Source organism: Rattus rattus, chromosome 1, assembly GCF_011064425.1.
Source record: "Rattus rattus isolate New Zealand chromosome 1, Rrattus_CSIRO_v1, whole genome shotgun sequence".
NCBI lineage: Eukaryota > Metazoa > Chordata > Mammalia > Rodentia > Muridae > Rattus > Rattus rattus.
In genome coordinates this window covers 159,602,331-159,616,371 of record NC_046154.1, presented here as the reverse complement: position 1 = coordinate 159,616,371, position 14,041 = coordinate 159,602,331, and the positions used below count along the sequence as shown (strand labels likewise).

Here is a 14,041-nt window from a genome sequence, read left to right as displayed (position 1 = left end):
ATCTATAGATTTTTCTAGCAGCCTCAGGTCTTCATTAACAGCATCTTTGATCGATTGAATTCCCTGTCTTCCCTCAACTAACGCTGCTATACCCGCCCCCATAAGCAATGCTAGGGTAAAGGTTATTGGTTCTCCTTTAAATCTGGTGTTGGTGTATTCTTCTTCGAGGCTATCACCGGGGTGGTAATATACACGAGGTATAAGCTGGATCATAACACAAAAATCATAAGAAGAATTGAAAACACTAGTTGATACACATGGGGTGAGTCCTGTGTTGCATGCCCACCATCCGAAGGGGTTTGGTACAAGATAGTGACTGGAGTCTGTCTTAGCAATGGGATGGATTTGGCCACACAGGTGTTTGTGAGTGGGTGGTAGGGTCCCTATACAGAGGCCGGGACTATCCCCCGAGACCTCAGTCAAGGTCAATTTTTTCCCTGTTCCCCAAGAGCAAGAAGCATGACTTCCCTTCGTAGTAAGGGGGCCCTGAGGATAGGTACAACCAGCAATCAGTGGTGGCATCCGGGTCAGTCTCATTAAGGGTGGAATAAGCTCCTTGAATTAAATTAAACATTCTTTGGCCGGTTGTAGGAAACTTGAATGGTAGCTCCTGAGGAGGAGTTTGGGATATACTTATAGTCCTTATAGGCGGTTTTTGGGACCGGCGGCTTGATTCTGATGGGGAGGCCCTGCTCAGGGAGGACCTTGTTGGGTCCTAAAGGTACTGGAAGGGTGCTCTCTACAGTCAGTTTAATTGTGAATATTAACCCAGGATCTTTTCCAGGAGCATCTACTCGCAGACCCCAAACATTTCCTCTGTGCCAGCTCCAGCACTCCTATTTCCCTTTATCAGTAAACTTTATAAGTATAGGATTACAATATTTATCTTTACAAGGTCCCTCTGGACCGTTGGTAGAAGGCACAGCACACCCTTTAAGATATCTGCCAATCTCTCTTTCGCCCTGGTTTTCTTCATCATGACTACTGTTTCTCTTTACAGTGATTAAATCCCACTTTGAGGAGGGATTCCAGTAAGCTTGCCCTGTTGTCTCACAACCCCAAGCGGCGCAATAGAAGTCAGACCTTCCCCCACACTGGTCCCGAAGCTTTCTGCGTTGTCCTTGTCCGGGACAGACGTAGATCCCTGCTGATCTGAGATTGGCTCAATAAAACTGTCCTGAGTACCCGTATATATCTGAGGCCACTAATGGGGATTGGACACATTGTTTTTCAGGGGGTGCATTAAGAAGGTCAAGATGGTCTGGGATATCCCAGGCAGGCGAGCCTGCTGCTAACTTACAAAGGTCAGGGGTGAGGTCTGGCCACCATGTCCTTGGGGGCCGAACAGCGGTGGTTGACCACACGATGTCTCCCTCTCCATTTTGTACTTCCCACGTTTGTTGGACGGGGGTGTGTGGGTTGTTGTTACTTATCTCTAGGGCTGCGCCAGCGGCGTAAACGCAGCTTAAGAGGATTAGTAGTCTTTTCCAGCGTTCATCCATCTGTATCAGTTTCAGAGGTTGCTCTCTTAACGTGAGACGCGTGGACCCAAGTGGGAATTCCTTCAACTTTGACCGAGGTGGGCATCGTCAGCAATACCAGATATGGTCCTTTCCACCTCAGCTCTAAGTTTCCTGCCCAATGTCTCCTCATCAGGACGGCGTCTCCCACTTCAACCTGGTGCGGCACCTGTGTGTCACCAGCAATATAGGTTTCTCTTAAGTGTTTCCATATCTCTTTTCTTACTGTTTCTAAGGCTTTGAGCCGAATCGAGAGGTTGAAAGAGGGAGAGAAAAATACATCTAGGCTAGTTTTATCTTTTATAGACATATAAATGGATGAAGGGGCTCCAACCATCAATTCAAAAGGGGTCAAACCAAAAGGGCCCGGGGAGTTTCGAACCCTGAATAAAGCATAAGGGAGAAGGGCTGTCCAATCGTTTCCACCGGTCTCTAAGGCTAATTTTGTTAAGGTCTCTTTTAATGTTCTATTCATTCTCTCTACCTGTCCTGAACTCTGGGGCCTGTATGCACAGTGTAATTTCCAATTAACCCCCAGTTGTCTGGCCACTCCCTGACTTACCTGGGAGACAAAAGCAGGTCCGTTGTCTGACCCAATTACCTTAGGTACCCCAAAACGGGGCAGGATTACTTCTAGTATCTTCTTGGTTACCACGTTGGCAGTTTCATTTTTTGTAGGGAATGCTTCAACCCAGCCTGTAAAGGTGTCTATAAAGACTAGAAGATATTTATTTCCATACTGGGCAGGCTTTATCTCCATAAAATCGGTTTCCCAATAGGTTCCAGGTCTATCTCCTCTCAAACGCCTTCCTTCTAGGGGCCTGTTGGACCCAGCATTAGTAAACGCACAAGCGCGGCAGTTTTTGACTAGATTTTCGGCAGCCTTCTTTAATCCAGGGATAGAGTAAGGGGACCTATTAACCAATTCTATTAATTTTTTAGCCCCCAGATGGGTAAGGCAGTGTATATCAGCCAAATATTCCTGCCCCTCTTCTTCTTTGAGAGTTCTGTTGTCTGTCTCCTTGGTCTCTGACTGGGATTTAGTTTTCATCATCAGAGTCATGGGTCCATGAGCTGCTTTCTTTGCCTCCTGATCTGCCATTTGACTTCCTTTGTCTATGGGTCCGGTCCCTTTTTGGTGTCCTGGGCAATGTATTATTGCCACTTTATGGGGCAAGTGAACAGCCTCTAGCAGGCTAAGGATCTCTTCTTTATTTTTAATATCTTTTCCAGCAGATGTTAAGAGTTCACGCTGTCGGTATATTGCCCCATGGATATGTGCTGTAGCAAAGGCATACCGGCTGTCTGTGTAAATATTGATAATCTTTCCTTTTGCCAGCTTTAGGGCCTGGATCAGTGCGATGAGTTCTGCTCTTTGGGCCAATGTGCCCTCAGGCAGACTGCTGGCCCATATGACGGCCTTTCCATCTACCACCGCTACCCCGGCCCTCCTCTTACCTTCTACCACGAAGCTGCTTCCGTCGGTATACCAAGTCATTGCCCCTGGCCATGGTTGGTCTATGAGGTCTGACCGAACTCCGGTTTCTTCTGCCAACACTTCCTCACATTTGTGTATAGGGGCTTCATCAGCCTCCGGTACAGGGTAGCAGGATTGAAGATAGCTGGGGGCGGGGGCGGAATTTACTCGTTCAGTCAGCAATAGACTCTGCTAGTGAGTCATCCGGGCGTTGGTCATCCAGCGGTCTGGTGGCTGTCGGATAATGCTCTCAAGCGAGTGTGGGGCCACTATCGTAACACTCTGGCCCATAGTCAGCTTGTCAGCGTCTTTGACCAGTATAGCCGTTGCTGCTATGGCTCGCAAACAGGAAGGCCATCCACTAGCCACAGGGTCCAGTTTCTTTGATAGGTAGGCTACCGGTCGTTTCCAAGGCCCCAAGGCCTGAGTTAGGACTCCTCTGGCCACGCCATTTTTCTCATCAATATATAGGATAAAAGGTTTACTTAGATCTGGTAGGGCTAGTGCCAGGACCTGTAGCAGCGCCTTCTTGAGAATCTCAAAAGCCAATTGATGGTCTTTAGTCCAGGTGAACTCTCCTTTTTCTTTAGTTAAGGGGTATAGCGGGGCTGCCATAGTCGAGAACCCAGGGATCCAAAGCCTACAGAACCCGGCAGTGCCCAGAAATTCTCTCACCTGACGAGATGTGGTCGGGGTTGGAATCTGCATTACCATCTGCTTCCTGGCCTCCGTGAGCCATCTCTGTCCATCTCTTAGGGAGTATCCCAAGTAAGTTACTTTCTTTTGACATAACTGTGCTTTCTTGGCTGAGATCCGGTACCCCAGTTCGCCTAGCTCGACCAGGAGGGTTTGAGTCCCGATTTCACAGTCTCTGTGGGTTTCTGCAGCCAATAGAAGGTCATCAACATATTGTAAGAGAACATATTGTATTTTTGGCCCGAAAAGGGGCCAAGTCGCGGTGCAAAGCCTCATCGAACAGTGTGGGTGAGTTTTTGAATCCTTGGGGAAGTCTCGTCCAAGTCAGCTATCTGACTTGCCCACTCTCTGGGATCGCGCCATTCAAAGGCGAACAAAGGTTGGCTGTTGGGATGTAATCTCAGACAAAAGAAAGCATCCTTGAGGTCTAAGACGGTGTACCAGATTCGCTCAGATGGTAGCATGCTGAGTAAGTTGTAGGGGTTTGGCACTGTAGGATGGATGTCTTGGATTCGCTTATTAACTTCTCTAAGATCTTGTACTGGGTGATAGTCATTAGTCCCTGGCTTTTTTACGGGGAGTAGGGGGATGTTCCATGGAGACATGCATGGAACCAGAATCCCTTGTTGAATGAGTCTGGTAATATGAGGGCATATGCCCTCCCTAGCTTCTCTACTCATGGGGTATTGTCGGACCCCAATGGGGGTGGCTCCAGACTTAAGCTCGATCACCACCGGGGGAACTTGCTTTGCCATTCCCATACCCCCCCGTCTCGGCCCATGCTGGAGGGAATCGGTCAAGCCAGTCTTGGATTCCCTTGGGAAGTCTCAGTTTATTTTGGTAGAGCCGGTATTCTTCTCCTAATTGTAGAGATAACGTCAGGGCCCGAGGCTCTCCTACTCCCCAGGATACCTCTGGTTGGTGAGAGGCGAAAGTTATGTGTGCCTTTAATTTGGTTAGCAAGTCTCTTCCTAGCAGGGGCATAGGACACTCCGGTATGACTAGGAACGAATGAGTCACTCTATTCTGTCCTAGATCCACTGTCCAGGAGGTGGTCCATGGGTACGATTTTTGCCCGGTGGCCCCAATCACTACAGTCTTTTCACCCCTTTTTAATTTTCCCAAAGGCGTCCACAGAACGGAAAACTCAGCACCTGTGTCGACCAGGAAATGTACAGGAGTCCCCTCCACGTCTAAAGTTACCCTAGGCTCGGGGAGGGGGGCCAAGCCCCGTCTCCCCTAGTCTTCGTCATCTCCTAGGACAATACTTTCACCTCCTGCTTCCTCTTGGGGCATACACGAGCCCAGTGACCGGTATCTTTGCAGATTCTACACTGGTTTCTTTCCAGGCGAAGTGGATCTCCTCCGGGCCTCCTTGGCCCCTGCCTTTTTCCGTCTCCCAGGTTCCCTAGCTGTCTAGTCCTGTCTCTCCTTTCTCTCTCTCCTACAGCAGCCAGAATCCTAGTCAAAACTTTCTCTTGCTTTTGGTCCCTTCTATCTTCGTCTTCTCTCTTTTCTCTTTTCTCTCTCTCTAACTTCTCTTCCTCTGTCTCTCTCTTATGATACACTTTCTCTGCCTCTCTCACCACAGCTCTTATGGTGTAGTCCTGTAGCCCCTCGATCCGTTGTAACTTCTTTCTGATGTCTGGGGCTGACTGCCCAATAAAAGCCATAATCACTGAAGCCCGTTGTCCCTCAGACGTAGGGTCAAATGGGGTATATCTCCTATATGGCTCCATAAGCCTCTCTAGAAAAACTGTAGGGGATTCTGTTGTTCCTTGCATGACCTCTCTTACCTTGGCCAGATTGGTGGGCCGACGTGCAGCACCTCTGAGACCCGCCACCAGAGCCCGGCGATAGTTGGACAGTCGTTCCCTACCTTGTGCTGTGTTATAATCCCAATGGGGTCGGGTCAATGGGAATCCTTCCTCTATCTCGGCCGGGGTCTGGACCGGTTGCCCGGCCTCGTCTCAGACATTTTTCCGAGCCTCGAGGAGAATCCTCTCCTTCTCCTCGGTGGTGAAAAGGGTTTGTAGGAGCTGTTGGCAGTCGCCCCACATCGGCTGATGGGAATACATCAGTGACTCAATTAGGCTCATGAGCCCTGCAGGGTTCTCAGAGAAAGAGAGGTGGTTAGTCTTCCAGTTATAAAGATCGGAGGAGGAAAAAGGCCAATACTGTAAGAGCTGTAAATTGTTTTGGTCAGTAGGGGGAGCCCCGACCACTCGGAGAGGGAGTGCTATGGTCAAATCTGCTGGTCCTTCCGGGGAGGCTCCTCGCCGACTCCTCGTTCTGGCTGAGGGCCCTCCTCCCCCAATTCCCGGGGCTTGAGCCATAGGAGGGGCAGAGGGCAGAGCCATGGGAGCGGCCGGGGGGTGGGGAGCTGGCGGGTAGGGAGGGGGCTGTGGGGAATCAGGCCACTCACAAGGCTCTTCAATCTCGGGGTAGATCTTAGGGGGACGAGTAGGCAGTGGGCTGCACTTGCTCCCCTCCTCCTCCTCAGGTTTCGGTTTTGTTTTGTGCTTCACATCATCTTCCTCGGACCATCAGGATCTTAGTGCCGGGACGAAGGGGTGGGATGAATGGACGGACCCACTAGGGTGGGGATCGTGCCAAATCTTCCCATACTACGATGTATGGCTACTGATCCAGGTGGGATCCCGCTCCTTCCTGAAAAACAATAGCCTTGATGGTAGGTAAGTCAATAGTCCCCTGGGAAGGCCATCCCACACCAAACGTGGGCCATTCCGAGGAACAATAAGTCAACCAGGGTTGTTTTTTGACTATCACTGATAGATTCCGTCCTCTCGCCCTAACGTCCGTCCAATGGTCTTGAGTTAGAGACAGAGGGGTTGTCACAGTCTGACCCATAATAAAGAACAAGTACATGGACAACACAAAGACAGAGACAAAAATCACCAACACGTTCAGACACTCTCGCCCACGTTCGGACTTATACAGCCAGCCAAACGCTACCTCAGATGGGGTAGTATTCCGCGTCCACTCCCGCCTGGGTAGAAGGAGCCCTCTGTCTCCTTGGTTCCAGAAAACCACAGCCAGGTCCTCCTGACTGCCCACAGCCAGGCTCTCCCGACTGTTCTCCGCCCGTCGAACATCTTCCAGGGCTGCAGCTTGCGGGCCCGGGGCATTGCCCCTTCTGCGGCCAGAGGATCCTTACAGACCGCAGAGGCAGCTGCACAAAGTGGGATTCCACATCTACTCTCTTAGCACTGACCAGAGTGAGATTCCACATCCACTCTCTTAGCACTGACCGGTACCGAGACACACATAAACACACGGCGGCCGCACCCTTACATTCACCACTCACACCTCCAAGGGGCCTTCGGATCCCCAGGGGCTACGCACTGAACCCAGATGAGCCCCCAAATGAAAGAACCTAGCTCGAGTCTCAGGATGGCGCGCCCCAGGAAACACGAGAGACCGGCTTGATGTAAAAACAAGAGGCAGTTTATTATAACGAAGCTCTGGGCCGACACGTGTCTCTCGCAGGAGACAGAGGAGTCGACCCTGAAACTCAAAAATCAGGGGTTTATATAGGGAAAGCTAGGGGGTTTGGCCCAGTTACACACAATTGGCTGTTTCAAACAGTGGCGGCTAATTTCCAGCACAGCTGTAAGTGATTGGCTCATTCAAACATAGCAGTGAGATTACAACACAGCAAAAGAGTATGTGCTGACTCGGGCGTTTGGAATTTTAGAAGCCAGGGGCTTATCAGGGCTTGAAGGACATCTGGTTAAAGTGTGACTCTGAGCAAACTGGGGGAGATGCCCTCCTGCCAGATGGTTTATAAGTCAGTCCTGATAACTCGGGCTGGTTTCTGCATTCCTTTTCTTTATCTTTATTGTCTGTTAGTCCTGGCAGCAGGGTGGGCCCCTTCATGCCTGGACTTGCCTGGGCCTGCCTTTCACGGTTCTCTTAGCCCTGAGTCTGTGATTTTTGAAACTTACTCTTTACTTTAAATCTATATCCTTTCACATACACATAAAATAAACAAGTGAAAAAACTTAAAAATAAACAGAATAATGCAAGAGCTGGCAAGATGGCTCAGCTGGTAAAAGTGTTTGTTCCACAAGCCTGACAACCCAAGTTTAGTGGCCCAGCACCCAGAAAAAAGAGCAACTCCTGAGAGCTGACCTCTGTCCTCCTCATGCATGCTTGTGCCTGCAGAAACACACAGGTAGGCACACAGACACAGACACACACACACACACACACACACACACACACCGACACACACACACACATACACACACACAGACACACACACACACACGCTACATGAAAATAAACATGTTTTAAAGACTAATTAAACAGCTAGGCAGTTGTGGCACAACTTTTAATCCCAGCACTTGGGAGGCAAGGACAGGTGGATCTCAGTGAGTTCAAGGGCAGCCTGGTCTATAGAGCGAGTTCCAGGACAGCTAAGGCTGCACAGAGAAACCCTGTTGGGGAAGGGGGAGACCCTAAACAAGCAGTGGCCAGCTTTCCTGTGTCTGATTTGGCATCAACTGAACAATGAAGGGGAAATGACAGAAAGAAATGACAGGGGGAGAATGGAAAGACAGCTGCAGGATCTGGTCCCCTGGCTTGATGGTTTCCTTTCCCAACAAAGTAGAAAGGCATTACTAGGGACAGAACCAGAAGACAACAGAAACTTCAGAGGGGTGGGCTAAGAATGTATGATTGACAGGCTTCACAGGGATGGCTGCCAGAGAACAATCAAACTTCCTGGGACTCAAGAGATGACTCAGAGGTTAAGAGAGCTAAGAGGTTAAGAGCTTCAAGAGGAATCTGGTTCAATTCCCAGCACCCACATGGCAGTTAGCAGCTCTCTGTAACTCTAGTTCTAGGGGATCCGACACAGACAGACAAGCAAAAGAACACCAAGGCACATAAAGGAAAAAAAAAGGAATCACCAAAAGAAATTTTAATGGAGGGAAAAAAGGAAAAAGAAAACTTTCTAGGAATTCTCACCCACGAAGATTATAGAGAGCTGTCTTTTTTTAAAGTTTATTAAAATTTCGGTTTTTGAAGCTCAAGGTAGGACAAGCTCTCTGTTTTGAGTAGTTCTCTTTTTTCAAATAAAGCCCCACAGCTTACCTAGCCTGGTCTTTGTAATACAGATCTGATTGATCCATGTGATTACAAACATAAGGGCTGACCAAATGTTAAACAAGGTGAATCTTAAGAGAGATAGAAAAAATAAAGTTTTGTTTTTTTAATTTTTTAAGAAAACCAGACTCTAAGACAAATGCAGCAGAGATTAAAACTCACTGGGACGGGGCTCTGAAGATTTACGGGTAATCCTTGAATAATCCTTAGAAATAGATACCTCTGGTGCCAATCAGATGAAAGGGATTGGATGGATTTTCCATCACACATGGAGATAAAGCCTGTGTGGGGACTGGAAAGACATCGATGCTCTTCACAGGGTCATGGAGGCACAGTTATGGAGACAGACAGGACATAAAGCGACATCAGTTAAGGAAGTGACCCTTCTGCTCCAAGGACCCCACTCCTCTGGTTATGAGGAGTAGGAGGCAGGCCTGGAAGCATGGCCGGTGCAGAGAGAGCACTTGCCTAGGATGTGCAAGACCTTGGATTTCATCCCAGCATTATGGAATAAAGGAAAGAAACATCAAGAGGCAGAAAGCAAGGGACCCACTGTGAGTTAATGACTACAGAGACACGGTGTTTGATGTTTGGTTGGTTGGTTTTTCGAGACATGTTTGACAGTCATGGAACTCTGCAGACCAGCTGTCCTCAAACTCAGAGATCCACCTGCCAGAGGACAGGGATTAAAGGCGTGAGCCACCAAGGCCTGGCTGTCAGGATTATTCTGTAAAAAGCAATACACTCTTCTAACCACCGAACCTTCTCTGCCCCCCCTTCTGTTTTTACCCTAAATTCATTTTAACTTACGTAGTTGTTTTCACTGTAATACAGGGTAACTTTACAATCCTCCTGCCTCTGCCTCCTACATCCCTGTGCCACCCGGCCCAGCTACAACAGGTGACTTTTGGAACAAGGAGGAAGAGCATCGTCAATTTCTATCTGCATCTGCACCTGAAGGTGGCAAGGTGAAATCAAATAAGCCCTTTTCTTTTGGTGTTTTGGAGTACAATGTCGCCATGTTTGTTCAGCCTGGCTAAGAACTCACAGTGTTAAGCCACACTGCCCTCAGACTCATTAGCTCAGCTTCTAAAAGGTCAGGGTAAGAGGCATGTGCCACCGTGTCCAGTTGGCTTCGTTATGTCTCAACTATATTAACACCAACCATGGTCAGTCATAGGAGGGCATAAAATAAATAGTTTTAAAGAACAAGGAAGAAGATTCAAGGAGGAAAAGTGTCAGGGTCCCCAGAACTCTCTTATGTAGACCAGGTTGGCTTCAAATTCACAGAGATCTGCCTGCCTCTGCCTCCCAAGTGTTGGGGCTAACCACACCCAGCTACAGGATATTTCTTTGCAAGGCTTTTGGTAGCTTCACAAAGTTGTGATTGTTCTGGGTATGCAATTTACTTAACAATGAATGTCACAATGTGCATTAGTGCATGAGTGCATTGGCTTTCTGTGAAACTACTTGATAGCTGCAACATATTTTAATTTAATTTTTTTTCACGTCAAACCCTGGACCTGTGCATAATATCATTCAGCTACGTACACCCACAGTCTTCCATTTTTTAAAAAAATACTTTTTAAAATCTGTGTGTGTGCTTGTGTGTGTGTGTCTGTGTCTGTGTGTGCAAACAAGTGTTTGGGAACCCACAGAGGCTCGAAGGAATTAACCATTCCCTTGGATTTTTCAGCCGTTCTGTATAGCTACTGGGATATGAACTTCTGTGAGACCAAGCTCTTGACTGCTGAGCCATCTCTCCAGCCCCCTAGTTTGTGTGTTTGCTTTAAACCTATTCATAACAGCATAAAATCTCACTGTATACGATGTACCAGAAGATGCTTGGATCCATACATGTTCTGTAATGTTCAAATGGGGAAATAACCTACTTCCTCAGACATTCATCATTTCTTTGTTGTGAAAACATTCAAAAATCCTTTCTTCCATACAGGTAATATTTTGCATTTGTCACAAAGTATTTCTGAGATGCAAAAAGTTGTGATAATGAAATGAACACTGTACCAGCACTGAAATTATCAAATAAGGTATCAGGGTTTAGGGGTGTGACTCAGTGGTACACTGTGTGCTCAGCACACAGAAGGCTGTAGGCTCACTCCTCACAGAGAGGGACAGAGACAGAGACGCGTGGGTGGATGGCTGCGTGAGTGGGACAGTATTACCCAGAAAGTCTTATCCTTGGTGTAATCCTCCTTACTTTCATTTCCCTCCGCTACTATCTCACTTAACCACTTTCTGAAAGTTGGTGACTGTTCAGCAGTACATTATAAATACATTCAGCACATAATACACTGGCGTGTGTGTGCGCGCGGTTCTAAGAAATATGCAGCACTATTCGCACACTTCAGTCCTTCTGTTTGCTTTCTAGGCATGTCTGTGGGATTTGCCCATGTTGGTTATTCATATTTGTCACTTCTTGTTCTGTCAAATAAACATTTAATAATTGTGTTTGTGTTCTCCAGTTGTCCAATAAAGAAGTAAATAAAATATCCCTTAGCATACTGTACTTTGTTCCTTCTTTAGGACCATTTCTAAGTATAGGCATCAGAGATAAGCTGTCAAACCTTAGGAGACATTTTGCCATACTGCTTTCCAAACGGTCTGTGCAGGTTTTATGTTGTGTACATACATACACACACATGCACACACACATCCAGATAAACATATGAGAGGGGGGAAGGGGAGGGGGAGGGGAGGTGTGGGGAATGGGGAAGAGAGGAGAAGGGGGAGGGGAAGGGGACAGAGTGGGAGAGGGAGAGAGGGAGAGGGAGAGGGAGAAGTCAGTTAACAGTTCACTTTCCCCTTTTCATTCAGTCCAAGACTCCCGCCCATGGAGAAGCACCACCCCCATTTAGGATGACACCTCAGCTGACTTAATCCAGATACTCTTTCACAGATGTGCCTAGAGATGTGTTTCAATGGTGATTCGGGTCTCACCAAGTTGGCAATCGAGATGATTCTTCACAAACCTCTTGCTGCATCTTTACATGAGTGTGGTTGGGAGCTGGGATTGGTGCCTTCACAGGGACCAACAGAGGATAGGCTGGCTTCTTTATAGTAATCCACTCTCATGGTAACTATTCCAGTCCTCCCCAGTTCCAACCAGTCCCCAGGAGATGCCATGAATCCTCTCTGAGGCCGAGCTTCCGATGACCTCATTACTTCCTTCAGGCTACTCAGGTGAGAGATTGCACCTCCTCCCAGCATGGCTAACTCTGAGCACTCAGCCTGCAGCACATGAACCTTGATGGGTCAAAGCACACTTCCAAAGCCTAGCACTTCAGTTTTTAATTTCTGGAGTGTTTATCAAACTCAGGAGCCTGCATATACCAGGAAAGGGCCCTACCACTGAGCTATTGTCCCGGCCCCTTCCTTTATTTATTTTATAAGCTGGGGGAGGGGTGGACTCAGGGTCTTGTGTGTGCTAGGTAAGCTTTCTGCACTTAGACCTTTAGCTCCACTGCTTATATTGTTTCTTAAGACAATAACCGGCACACAGAGCTACACAGAGAAACCCTGTCTTACAAAACAAAACGACAGAGAACAATAAGTAGCAGTTCAACTTTAAATGTCCAATAAAAGCCTTTCAAAGAACAAACAAACAAACAGACAAACAAACAAAGCTGTCAGCCTGGCAGTGGTTCTGTGAGCAGAAGCAGGCAGATCTCTGTAGCTCTAAGAACCAGCCTTGTCATCCTAGTGAGTTCCACTACAGCCAGGGCTATATAGGGAGATCCTGTCTCAAAGCAAACAAACAAACAAAACAAACAACCCCAAAACACCCCAGCAACAACAATAACAGCAAATCTTTCAAATTACACTTACTCCACTGCCCAATAGTATACAAATTGGCACTCATGGATTATGATTATTATTATTATTATTAATTATTATTCTTCCAAGTTTTTGTTACTCTGTTTTGTTTGTTTTTGCATTTGTCTGTTTTGTTGTTGCTGTTGTTTTGTTTTGTTTTGTTTTGTTTTTGGTGGTGGGAGGTTTCTCTGATAGTGTCTGTCTATATAGCCCAAGCTGTCCTGGAACTTAGGCTGTGGATCATGCTGGCCTCACCAGGAGATCCACTTGCCTCTGCCTTCCATTTGCTGGGGTTAAAGGTGAGCATCACCAGCACCCGGCTTATTTTTACTTTCTTATTTTTATTTTTTTAAACAACAACAACAAACCCCAAGATCTTGCTGTGTAGTCCAGGCTAGCCCTGAATTTCTGATTTTTCTATTGATGCTTCCAAAATGCTGGAACTGTAGGCATGCACTGCCCTATCCAGTGACTTGTTATTTCTCAATTTCTTCTGTTCTGAAGCACGGACATTTCTACAGTGTTAAAGTAAAGACTGACCTTTAAAAAAATCGTCAAGATGTAGGCTGAGGGAATCAGTGATTCCACTTGGGAAAAGGTAAAAATCATCATTCGTTTGCCATCCTTACGCCTCCACCAACACGAAGAACGATGGAGGAATTAGAAGTCCTGGAAGCCTTATTGAAGGACAAAGCAGCTGTCCACCTAACAGGAGGTCTGTGTTGAACGCTCACATCCCGTTCAGGCTGGAAGCACGTGCTAGAGTGTGTAAGAATGAGGACATGGCCTTTCAGACAGCAGAGAGGTGAACAGTGAGACATCAAGCTACAGGTTGTGAGTCAGGTCTCTTAGGACCTGCTAAGGAAAATGGATTTTCTTGCACAGCAACTGACAGCCTTAAATTTATTTGTCTTGTTACCTTGGGTAGGCCCATAAGTCAGCAGCCATCTTTAAAATGCACAGAGAGGGCTAGGGAAGTGTAGTTCAGTGGTAAAGTACTAGCATAGGATGTGTGAGAGTGGGAGGTTTGAATCCTGGGACTACAGATGTAAAAATAATTAAAGAAGATGTGTTTGGGGCCAGGCATAGCGTCTGCTTCTATAATGCTGACACTGAGGAAGCTGAGGCAGGAGGATCAGTACAAGCACTGCCTGGGCTACACAGTGAGATTCTGTCTCGAAACACATGCATACTGGGCTAGAGAGATGACTCAGCAGTTAAGAACCCTGACTGCTCTTCCAGAGGACCTGGGTTCAACTCCCAGTACCCACACGGCAGCTCACAACAGTCTGTTACTCCAAGATCTGAGACCCTCACACAGACATAACATGCAGGCAAAACATGAATGCACATAAAATAGAAATAAGCTATTAAAACACAC

General features: G+C 47.3%; 1 protein-coding gene across 1 annotated transcript; it reads right to left on the bottom strand.

Annotated features, from left to right (window-relative positions):
- Positions 1–653: 653 nt before the first annotated feature.
- On the bottom strand, positions 654–6,564 carry LOC116907197. Its single transcript, XM_032910159.1, is given in 6 exon segments — positions 654–3,925; positions 3,927–4,045; positions 4,047–4,460; positions 4,462–4,976; positions 4,979–6,191; positions 6,238–6,564. Coding segments are annotated over 6 exon segments (5,019 nt in total). The 3' UTR covers positions 654–1,494.
- Between the last annotated feature and the right edge of the window lie 7,477 nt (positions 6,565–14,041).